This window comes from Typopeltis vanoorti, chromosome 3, assembly GCF_054136105.1.
Source record: "Typopeltis vanoorti isolate ZY-2024b chromosome 3, IOZ_Tvanoo_1.0, whole genome shotgun sequence".
NCBI lineage: Eukaryota > Metazoa > Arthropoda > Arachnida > Uropygi > Thelyphonidae > Typopeltis > Typopeltis vanoorti.
In genome coordinates this window covers 35,413,774-35,426,551 of record NC_143551.1, presented here as the reverse complement: position 1 = coordinate 35,426,551, position 12,778 = coordinate 35,413,774, and the positions used below count along the sequence as shown (strand labels likewise).

General features: G+C 35.9%; 1 protein-coding gene across 1 annotated transcript in view; it reads right to left on the bottom strand.

Moving 5' to 3' along the window:
- Nucleotides 1-12,778, bottom strand: part of LOC150108044 (protein kinase C iota type-like) — a 203,758-nt gene that overhangs the window by 140,179 nt on the left and 50,801 nt on the right. The window contains exon 3 of the mRNA XM_090415541.1: nucleotides 12,570-12,671. Within this exon, the coding sequence (XP_090271667.1) occupies nucleotides 12,570-12,671 (102 nt within the window). The remainder of the gene's footprint in view (nucleotides 1-12,569; nucleotides 12,672-12,778) is intronic.

Below are 12,778 nucleotides of genomic sequence, written 5' to 3'. Positions count from 1 at the left end.
TGAGTGTAATGTTATCAGTGAAAGTCAACATGGATTTGTGAAGGGGGTGCTCTTGTTTTAGCAATATGCTAGCCTTTAATGATAAAGTTACAAGAGCATTAGATGAAGGAAAGGCATATACTGCCATTTTCCTAGACTTAGCAAAGGCATTTGACAGGGCGTCACATGATAAGCTGATATTCAAGTTGCAGCACATGGGTCTGGATGTCAGATTGGTCAACTGGATTCAGGATTGGCTGTCTGATAGGTATCAGAGAGTTGTGTGTGATGGAGCATTATCAAAGAGGCAGAAGATTATAAGTGGGGTTCCACAGGGCTCAGTGTTGGGACCTATATTGTTTAACCTTTATATCAATGACATTGTCCATGGATTGCAAGGGGATATTCGGTTGTTTGCAGATGATGCGAAGCTAGGAAGGGTTATTAGTAATAGTGCAGATGTGGTAGCCCTGCAAGAGGATTTGAATAAGCTAGATAGATGGGCAAATGAATGGGGATTTTAGTTTAATGCAGCAATGAGGTTTGGGACACGTTGATGGGATGCTGCATACTCTATGGGAGGAGTTAAACTGGAGGAAGTAGGAGAGACAAGAGATCTGGGTTTGATGATTGACAGAAACCTGAAATTCAGGGATAATATTGCAAAGGTAGTGAAGGTAACGCAGAGGATTTCTGCAATAATGAGAAGGACACTGACCTGCAGAGATAAAATGGTTATCATTCCGTTGTATAAGACTCTGATCAGCCCACACTTAGGCTATTGTTCTCAGATCTGTTCCCCAGGATTTGAAGGGGATAAATTAACTGTGGAAAGGGTACAAAGGCGAATGACAAAGATGGTGTCAGGACTGTACAATGTTAGTTATGAGGATCGGCTGAGGGAGTGTGGACTGCAGAGGTTGGTGGATAGAAGGAGGGGTGATATGATTGAGACTTTTAAACTGTTGAGAGGTGGTTACAGGGTTGATACTGGAGAGTTCTTTCACTTGGTTGAACAGTGGGAAGGAGTCATGAAAAGGTGCGATCCCTGAAAGTTACAAAAGGAAACTGTAAGAAAGAGGTTGAGGAGTGGTTTCTTTGCATGGAGGTTGGTTGAACCATGGAATGCATTGCCTGATGGATGGTGAGAGCAAAAACGGTCAATGCATTTAAGGAGTGGTATGATAGAATTTGTGTTTCCTAGGAGGGATCTCCCTCGATGAGTCTTAATAGACTTGTGTTTCTTAGAAAGGATTTCCCACGATGGATCTTTTGACTCCATGGAGGCCTGAATAATAATAATAATAATAATAATAATAATAATGATTCAACCTAAAGCAGATGGGGTTGGATATGAGACTAGCACATTGTATGTACAACAAGTTGTATATATGGGGAGCAATATCCCAGAAGAGGAAAGTCACTAGTGTTGTGCCTAAGGGGTCTGTTTTAGGGCCATTGCTGTTTAACTTGTATGTTAATGATACTGGGGAAAAGTTGAATGGGGATATACAGTTATTTGCAGATGAAGCAAAGTTGGGATGAACTATGAGGAGTAGAGTAGATGTGAGTTCATAGGAAGACCTGAATAGACTGAGTGATGAGCACAAGAGTGAGGATGCTAGTTCAATGCTGTAAAATGTAAGGTTTTCAAAGTTGGAAAACAAAGTTAAGATTTAGAATTTACTCTTGGTGGGAATACATTGTTGGAGATGGAGGAAGTATAGTTTCTGATCTCTGGAATATTGAATATGAAGAAAGACTGAGACAATGCAATTTGCAGAGTGTGGTGAACAGGAGGAAGAGGAATGATATGATAGGCATGTACAAGTTGGTAAGGGATTGTTATAGGATTAATGTTGAAGAGGTAATTCATAAAATGGTGGGAAATTGAGGAAAAACAAGAGGTCATCCCTGGAAGCTGTATAAGGAGGGTGTGGAGAAGGGAATGAGAAGAAGGTTTTTTGCATGGAGAATTGTGAATGATTGGAATGCATTGCCTGAGAGTGTGGTGTCTGCAAAGAATTTGAATGTGTTGAAGAGACAGTATGATGAGCTATATGTATGATAAAAGGGACCTTCTAGATGTCTGTGACTCCATGAGGTCTAAGGATATTAATAATAATAATAATAATAATTATTATTATTATTATTATTATTATTATCATCTCCAACTTTGCTTTATCAGCAAACAAGTGAAGACTTACAGTTAAACTACATGAAATATCATTAACAAATAAATTAAACAGCAGGGGCCCAAAAACAGAACTTGCAAAACATTATTATTATTCCAGACCTCCATGTTGCCATAAGACCCATCATGGCAGATTCACCTTGTAACATGAACTATCATACCACTCCTTAAACTCATTCACTGCCTACACTCTCAGAAATGCATTTCATGCTTTTACTGCTCTCTATGCAAAAAACTTACTTCTTACCATTGTATTTACTACAGTAGTATCTCGCTAATCCAAACTAATAAAAACCGTGCTCGTTCGGATTAGCAGAAAGTTCGGATTAGCAAATTTTCCTCCCAAGAGACAACAATAGCTAGCGTTTAAGACAAAAATAATAAGATTCTAATGGTACATCAATTTAATTCTGTAAATAAATGAAGTAACTGATAGGAAAAAAAGCTACTGAACTGTAATGTAAAACTTAAAAAATAATACAGTACACAAGTTTATTTTAGTAAAAAATTTAGTTTTCTATGTAGCTATATTGTGAGGATTCTGATTTAATAAAATTGCATTGTTCAGTACATAACTTAATTTGCGTAAAAAAATATCACTTTCTTGTACATGACACAAAAAAAGTTTCACAAAATAACACACAAAAAAGTTGTTTTTTATTTCTTTGTAAAAAAAGTCACTGATTTTCTTTTACTTCTTGGAATCTAAACTTTTTTCTAATGCTTCTCGGAGCTGCACCAGCAATAAAATTTTGTGGAATGGCGTATCATTCTGCCCAGCCCATTCTATATGCATATTAAAACTGTCAACTGCCTCATCATGTTTTACTTTTTTTTCTTCGAGTTCTTTATCGTCATCATCATCTTTTAACTCATTCTGTAGCATCATATTTATAATTTCAGCATCTGATTTGATTTCAAATTTAGTGATTCATGCTGACAATACAGTACGTACTATACAGTATAAAAAAGCGAACATGAATACACACAATAAATCAAAATAGGTCTACAATATAACCATACAATCGACAGTATGAAAAAAATACTGTACTGTAATAATAATAAAATAAAAGTGCACAAAATAATAATACATAATAAATAGAACTTTTTTTTTCTTTCAAATTGAGTTCGGATTACTGGAGGGTTCAGACTAAGGAGGTTCGGATTAGCGAGATACCACTACTTCCTTTCACAACTTCCAGAATGGCCTGTTGTGCTTGTTCCTTTCTCCCATTCTACCTTATGGAAAATCTTCCACACTCTCTCTCTCTCTCTCTCTCTCAGTGCTTCTGTCTCTCACTCTCCTATCATTTTACCCTCATTTGAGATTCAATGGCACACTACACCATCTCACAGATCCCCACATTTTCAGTCACCCTACCTAATGTCAAGTCATTCACTACCTCATGTTTGCTTTCCTCTGCCTTGATCATGCTACTTATATCTCTCTCAGCTGGCACCCACTCATTTTTGTCACACCATTATTTCCACCACTGAAGCTAGAAATAATGATATTGAAATCACCCATCTCTTTTCACTGTCCATATTTAATGCAAACATGAACTCTTCCCAATTTTAGCTGCCCACATTTTTAAGATGATGGCAGGTGTACATGCTACAGTAAAATATTTTGGTGAAACCATTTATTTAATAGTATGTTAAAATCTTGTAAATTTTTTAAATATAAAATAATATTTTAAATATAAACCATTTTAAATATTTAAATATTTTAAAATATATATATAATTCGTTTATAGCAAAAATATCAAATTTGAATGGTAGCATACATTTTTAAATAGAGGACATTTAAATATGTTACACAAGAATAAACGTGAAATCATAGCATAATATAAACTTTGTGTAAAATTTAATATTTCTAAAAGTGGCCAGTGATAGTTTCTTTGAAGTGAATTGGGTGATACTTATTTTTAATTAATCTTGATATTAAGATAACATCAAGAATCTAATTTCTGTAACATTCCACTAGTCTCTTATCCACTAAAAAAAAAAAGAATCAATTATTTATTATTATTATTATTACCCCAAGACCTCATGGAGTCAAAGACTCATCTGGGAAAAAATTTATCCATCGAGGCGGATCATCATGTGGTATTTTGGAAATTATTTTTCTGCAAAATTCATGTACTGCACCAGTAATTAATGTTTTCCTCCCTCTCATTCAAAGTTCTCAACCATATCTCTTTCACTCTACGATATTTTATATTCAACTATCACTTATCCCAGTGCATGGAAACAAGCATATCTTCAACCTATTCTAATAAAGAGAAATTCTATCATCAACTACCATCCTATTGCCAACTCAGTTGTCTACAAAATAATGCAGAATTATCAACAGTCAACTTCTTCACTACCTAAGGGCCTACCAGTTAATCCACGACTACCAGCAGGAATTCTGCTATCTAGATCTATGAATGACCTCTTAGCCTACATCACCCATCCCTGAACACATTATTATTATTATTATTATTATTATTATTAATAACAGATCTCCATGGAGTTTAAAGACTCATTGTGAGAGACAAACACTGTTACACACAAAGCCCATCAAACCATGTTTTAAATTAATTCAAATGTGTCTACATTCACCACGTCAAGCAAAGCATTCCACTGACCAACCACTCTCCATGCAAAGAACCTACTCCTTATGCCCCTGCTCACATCCTCCCTATATACAACTTCCAGGCATGTTCCCTTGTTCTATTCCCTTCCCCCAATTTACAAAAAATTTCTTCCACATTAACCTGATAACAACCCTTTACCAACTTAAATGTCTTATTTATATCTCCTCTCTTCCTCCTATGCGCAAAGTTTTGCAAACCGCATTCCCTTAATCTGTCCTCATATCCCACATCCCAAAGACCAGTTACAACCTTAGTCTTCTCTGGCAACATATCCTCATCACCATGAAAACTAGGGGACAAATATGTGTACAATAATCCATATGAGACCTGATCAAGACCCTATATGACAAACTAGTAGTTAAACTGGAACAGATGAGGTTGGATAGTAGATTAGTGCACTGGATTAGAAATTAGCTGTCTGATAGGTATCAGCAGGTTGTGTATGGGGGGAGTGATATCCCAAAAGAGGAAAGTCACTTGTGGCATGCTTCAGAGATCTATTTTGGGGCCATTTTTCTTTAATTTGTGTGTAAATGACATTGGCAAGGGATTAAATAGTGATATACAGTTGTTTGCAGATGATGTGAAGTTGGGGAGAGTTATGAGAAGTAGAACAGATGTTGTAACTTTGCAAGAGGACCCAAACAGACTGTCTGAATGGGCAAGTGTGTGAGGATAACAGTTTCATGTTGCAAAGTGTAAGGTTAAAATTTGGGAAGCAAAGATGGGATGCAGAATATAGGATTGGTGGGGATATTTTAGAGGAGGTGGAGGAGATGAAAGATCTGGGAGTAATGATGGATAGGGACTTGAAATTTCATGAACATTGCATGAAACATGTCAGTGTTCTCTAGTCCCGAAGAACTGACATGTAGATGTAAGGATGTTTATTCCATTGTACAAGACTTTGATCAGGCTGCATATCGATTACTGTGCACAGATTTGGTTGGTAGGTTTTCTAAAGGAAGTTGAGAAGTTGGGGAGGGTTCAGAGACAATTGATTAAGTTGATTTCTGGTCTCCGGAATGTGGAATATGAAGACAGATTGAGAGAATGCAAATTACAGAGCCTAGTAGACAGAAGGAAGAAGGAGATATGACTGAGATGTATAAGTTGGTAAGGGATAATTACCAGATTTTTTATAAAATATCTAGAGACAGGGGAAGAGTGAAAGGCTATCCATGGAAGATTTATAAGGTGGTATGAGGGATGAGAAGTAGATTTTTTGCATGGAGAGTGGTAGGTGATTGGAATGCATTGCCTGAGAGTGTGGTGAGTGCAAGATCAGTGAACACATTTAAGTTGAGGTTATGATGAACTGTGCATGTGAGAGTGGGACCTCTGACGATGAACCTCTTGACTCCACGAAGGTCTGTTGATGATAATTATTATCAGTGGCTGCCCGTGAAGTTTAAAGGGGGTGCTGCCTATACAAAATAATTTTTAAAAAATTATTTTTTTCCTAATCAGTAACCAATTTATTAATAAATAAATCTGTAGATTTATGTAGATTTATTTATTAATAAATTGGTTACTGATTAGGAAAAAAAAACAATTTTTTTTAAATTATTTTGTATAGGCAGCACCCCCACTTTAAACTTCACGGGCCACCATTGATTATTATTATTATTATACAATGGAGCCAGAATCTCTTTATTTCTACAAGTTAAGGTCCTCCACATCATTGCCATAATCTGATGTGGTCTTCATAACTTGTGCAATGTGACCACATCATTGCCATAATCTGATGTGGTCTTTATAACTTGTGCAATGTGACCTGTGGACTTCAGATCCTTTTCCACCCACTCCAAGGTTATTTATCTCCTAGACCTCTTCCAAAATTTTCCTGCCAAGTCTATACTTTGCATCTTCTTGCTACCTACCAAATTTCAGAACCTTACACTTAACAACACTGAATTGATAGCTCCATACTGTTGCCCACTCATACAATCCATTCAAGTCCTCCTGTAAGGCCACAACATCTGCTTCATTCTCATCACTCTACCCAGTTTTGCATCATTGCAAATAGCTGTATATCACCAGTTCAATCTATCCCAGTATCATTAATATACAAATAACAGTGGTCCCAAAACTAACCATTGCAGCACACCACTAATGACCTCTCTCTTTTGAGATAGTGCCTCTCCCCTCCAATACACAACTTGCTGATACCTATCCAATATCCATTCACTTATCCAATTCACTAGTCTCTGATTCAATCCCATCTGCTTCAATTTAGTGATCAATTTGCCATGGAATGAGTTGGAGAAACATGTACTGTTGTTCTTGACATTTTCCAGTTGTTAAATTCAGCTGAGGCTCTCTGGGACCCAGTCACGGAACTTTTTTATGCACCCGACCCTGAACATTTTTCTGTTTTGTGATTACGGTAATTAAGTCTAATGCGAAACAGACAGCAATGGCAGGTTATTAAAGCGTGCATATGATTGTTGCAGTATTAACAAAAGATCACACAACTGAAAGATAAAAGCATAGCCGACAATCGAGTTGAAATGTCAACTCTCTTCAATCGAATTCCATATGTGAAACTGTCATAATAAAATTCACTATATATGTATATATTTCTTAGTTTTAACACATTTACGAATTTTAACACGTTCGGTTGAAATTTCATTGCTGCTTTGGGGCAGGCGAACTCACACACACACATCTAATTAATAACAATAATTTTTAGTTAGATACTGTGTTTACCGGTGCAACATGGTTTTGCTTGAGTCTATACAGCATAGTTTCTGTATGATTGGATATGTGATTCATTAATTAGTATCGTTTTTATCCCAGTTGTGTCTAATTGCACTATCTGTTGAGAAATATATTATACAGAGTGCTTGTATGTACCTTATTCACTGACATAATAAAAGTACTTGTTTTTCTTGCCTCTGCAGCATAGTGACTGTTGGGGAGGGCATGTTGTTTACCGCTGCAAGCGAGTTACTATTGCCCAATGTGAATGTATTTAAGCATTTTTTTCATGTGCAAAACTTTTTCATTTATTTTTTCGAAAAGTAAAATCAGGGGTGCGAGTTATATTCGATTAAGTATGGTATTTCAACTATGGATAAATACATTGGTACCTCCTTTAAATGGAAAAATAGCTCGAATGATGATAATACAATACGAGTTTGTAATGACAGTTTGTGTGTAGTTTCTGAAGAGAAAGAAGTCTGTAACGAATCCACAGAAAAACAGAATTCCCATCACTTGCAATGCGATAATATTAATATGTTGAACAAAAGGAAAGATTTGATGACTTGCTGGACATTTGACCAGTGGATCGCATTGAAAGGTAAATACAATTAGTTATTTTGTAGGAACATTTTTCTGTTTTTGTGACTTTTCTTCCTTTACGGTAATTATGCCTACATTATTGTGTTATTATTCAACAACTGTTTACAACTTTGAATGTGTATATAAAGTCAATATCAACATTTGCTTGATTACGAATGCATGATGAAAGGGACGGGGAGGTTTGAAGCTTCCCCGGATAGCATTCAAAGGTAAATAAATACAATTGGTTATTTATTATAGGGCCCTGGAACTTATTCGTTTAGAATTTAACCACTGACATTTTCAGAGCATTTAATCATGGCATCGAGGCTTACTAAGCAAATTGCCATTCTTTGGTCTGCTTGTCACCCACTGTAATTGGGTAGTACTCTCTCTCTTCTCTCTCTCTCTGTGGTCATTCGCTGCATGTCATGCTGGATGGCTCCTCTCTTCAAGCCTTATTACCAATACAGGGTGCCTCAAGGATCAGTTCTATTACCTATCATCTATCTACTACATGTAAATGACCTACTCTGAATCACCACTAATCCTATCCATAGCCATATTTATTGCCATATTCAATGTATATTGATACATAGTTTGTTGAATACAACAAGTGCCTGAAACACAAATCTCCATATCATCCTTCCAATGTACTTATCCATAGTTGAAATACCATACTTACTCAAATATAACTCGCCCTCACATATAACTCGCATCCCCGATTTTACTTTTCGAAAAAAGAAATTAAAAAGTTTCGAATATACCTCGCACATGAAAAAAAAGCTTAAACACGTTCACATTGGGGTGATAGTAACTTGCTTCCGCGGAAAACAAACGCCCTCCCCAATAGCCACTATACTGCAGAGGCAAGAAAAACAAGTACTTTTGTTATGTCAGTGAATAAGGTACATACAAGCACTCTGTATAATATATTTCTCAACAGATAGTGCAATTAGACACAACTGGGATAAAAACGATACTAATTAATGAATCACATATCCAATCATACAGAAACTATGCTGTATAGACTCAAGCAAAACCATATGTTGCACCGGCAAGCACAGTATCTAACTAAAAACTATTGTTATTAATTAGATGTGTGTGAGTTTGCTCAATGCAAAGCAGCAATAAAAATTCAACCAAACTTGTTAAAATTCGTAAACGTGTTAAAACTAAGAAATATATATATATACAGGGTGTTCGGGATAAATTTGACATATTTATAATTAATTATATTTTTCCGTAAGTTACATGTATTAACACACACTTCTCTTCATTTAAAAGTTTGGACCCTTCTTCATTCATATACAAGATGTCAGAAAGGATGGATAGCTGGAACCCACCTGAATCATGGAAGAGAATAACTTGTATCATGATGATTCGTGCCCGCCATCAAAATAAGGATATTACGACTGCTGCCCAATGCTCCCTGAATACAGTAAAAACAATCAGGCATGAACTAGAGACTTGCAATGGTGACTACGAGGATGTAGCAAGAAGAAAGATCCCTAGCAGACGATCTGATTGCGTTCGTACAGCAGAATTCCTCGCAAATCTGCAGGAACAGGTGTTGAAGAACCCTGGCATTGGAATTCGGGCTTTGTTCGTGGAGTTGCTAACTGTAGTCAAGCCCTGGATAACAAGGGTAGCCAATGGTAGGCCGTATGTATGGCAGCAGGATTCGGCCCCTTGCCACACCTCTGGGAAAAGTCAAAAATGGTTGTCTGAAAATTTCTACGACTTCACCAGTCCAAATGTTTGGCCTCCAAACTCCCCAGACCTTAACCCCATGGATTATTTTGTATGGGGCGCAGTTGAAAAAGACACCAATCGCACTTCCAGTAATACAAAAGCCCAGTTAATGGATAAAATTAAAACAGTTTTTGCGGCCCTTCCCAGGGAGACTGTAGCATCAGCTTGTTCGAGGTTCCGAAGCAGAATTGAAGCTGTGATCGATGCTAATGGTGGTTATTTTGAGTAAATCTTGTTGATAGTATTGTAATTAACTCTGCCTGTAATGTTTTTTTGTCAATTCATTAAATTTAATAGATACAAAGAAGATTTTCTTTTTCCTTACGAAACTGTCAAATTTATCCCGAACACCCTGTATAGTGAATGTTGTTACGGCAGTTTCACATATTATTGGAATTCCGTTGAAGAGAGTTAGCATTTCAACTCAATTGGCGACTTGCTTTTATCTTTCTGTCACGCAATCTTTTGTTAATACAGCACCAATCATATGCACGTCTTAATAACCTGCCACTGCTGTCTGTTTTGCATTAAGCTTAATTATCGCAAAGGGAGAAAAGTCACAAAACAGAAAAATATTCAGGGTTGGGGACCCAGCTAAATTTAACCACTTCATCCTTCAATGGAACAAGGATAACCTGAGCAAAATGTTAAAAATCAAAACCTGAGCAAAATGTTAATATATTAACATTTTCTAAGTTTTTAATTTTTTAGGCAGTTGCAAATCAATACAAATCAGTGCTGCAAAAGTTGACATTTGGATTGCTAAAAATATTTTCTAATTTTCTAAACTCATATCTCAAAATATTACTTTTTAATGTAGTCTGAAGAAACATAGTTATTAAAGTGTTACTTATATAAAACTTTGTGTACCAATACATACAATTTACATATTTTTTTCAATTTCTTTCTAAATGACAATTATCTATCTGCACCGTGTGTAGAAGATGCATTTTATTTCATTATTGGGCATCTTCATTAGTAAAATGTCAATGCTGATTATTCTTAATAATTTTAAAAAATATATGATAAAGCTATACTTTTTTTTTTGCAGTGAGTTACATGACATTCAACCTCTTCAAACTTTTACACATGCCAAAATCAATCACTTTGATGTCATTATTTGCCAGTTTCCTGATTGTTTCATAATCATACTTCTACTTGATATCAGAAGAAACTAAAATCAATTGATCCAATCATTTTAGAAATTATGGAGTTTACGACTGTGCTATAAATAACTATTTTAATTTCCCGACGTTTCGACCTTCACATTGCAGAGACAAACAGGTTATTGTTCCTCTGTATTGAGCCTTGATAAGACCCCATCTAGACTACTGTGCCCAGATATGGGTGCCAGGGTTTCTTCTTGATGGGGAGGAGGTGGAGAGGATCCAGAGACGAGTGATCAAGATGATAGCAGGACTATGGAATGAACCTTATGAGAACAGGTTGAAGATTTGTGGGCTGCAGAAATTGGTCGATAGGCGGAAAAGGGGTAATATGATTGAGACATTCAAATTACTGAAGGGTTTCTATAAGATTAATTCAGAAGATATTTTTGAGAATAGGACTGGTAGTGGGAGGACTAGGGGCCATCTATGGAAGCTTGGTAAGAGTGTGGTTAGCAAGGGTGTTAAAGCTAGCTTTTTTACTTGGAGAGTGGTGAATGAGTGGAATAAATTGGTCGATAGGCAGAAAAGGGGGTAATATGATTGAGACATTCAAATTACTGAAGAGTTTCTATAAGATTAATTCAGAAGATATTTTTGAGAATAGGACTGGTAGTGGGAGGACTAGGGCCATCCATGGAAGCTTGGTAAGAGAGTGTGGTTAGCAAGGGTGTTAAAGCTAGCTTTTTTTTACTTGGAGAGTGGTGAATGAGTGGAATAAGCTACCAGAGTCTGTTATGGGTGCCATGACTATAAATGAGTTCAAGGTGAAGTATGATAGATACCGTGTGAATGTTGAATAGTTGTTCTTGACATGATGTTGGGCCTCCCTCGATGAGTCTAAGAACTCCTTGGAGTTGCCCGTAATAATAATAATAATAATATAATAATATTAACGTCATCATCTGGAATATATACAAATATACAAGGACTAGCTGAGTTACATTTCACACAGTATGCTAAAGAAACAATGATTTGATCACCGGTTATTCTACTAACATGACCGCTAGTGAAAAAAAAAAAAGAAATACAGATAAATTTAAAAATTAATTGATTATTTAGAAACCACATCAAAGCTAAATTCTATTTAAGATAACATAAGAGAAACATTCTTTCATATAGATAGTTTTCTTACAGTACCAATGATGTCCTATTTTTAACATGGCAATTGTTATATTAGATTTAAGATTATGGATTATCTACAGCATACTGTAGCATACTGTGTGAAATGTAACTCAGCTTGTTCCTTGTATATTTGTATATACTCCAGATGATGACCTTAATATGAAGGTTGAAAAGTCAGGAAATTATATAATAGTTATTTATAACATGGTTGTAAAGTCCATAATTTCTAAAATGAATGCTGATCACCGTGTGACACTAAAAGAAAGGAAACAATTGATACAACATCTGTTATTTTCAGTCTTATAAGTCAGATGCTGATTATTCCAAACAACAATACCTTCCTCTTCCTCCCCTCCCAAAAATGAAAGAGAGGGAGACAAATGTTATGTAAATCACTGTACTTAGAAACATTACAATTACCATTTCTGCTTCATGGGACTTACAACAAGAAAGGCAGTGAATGAGCATCTGTATCACCCTTTGTCGTGTAGACTTTGACTGGCCTTTTGTTGGATCAAGAGTCTGTTGATTAATAAATAGTATTTTAATTAATAGAAATCATCATAACAGTAAATGATACATTCCATCTGTAACATGTTCATTTATTAATTAGGTTCACAGGAATTTAC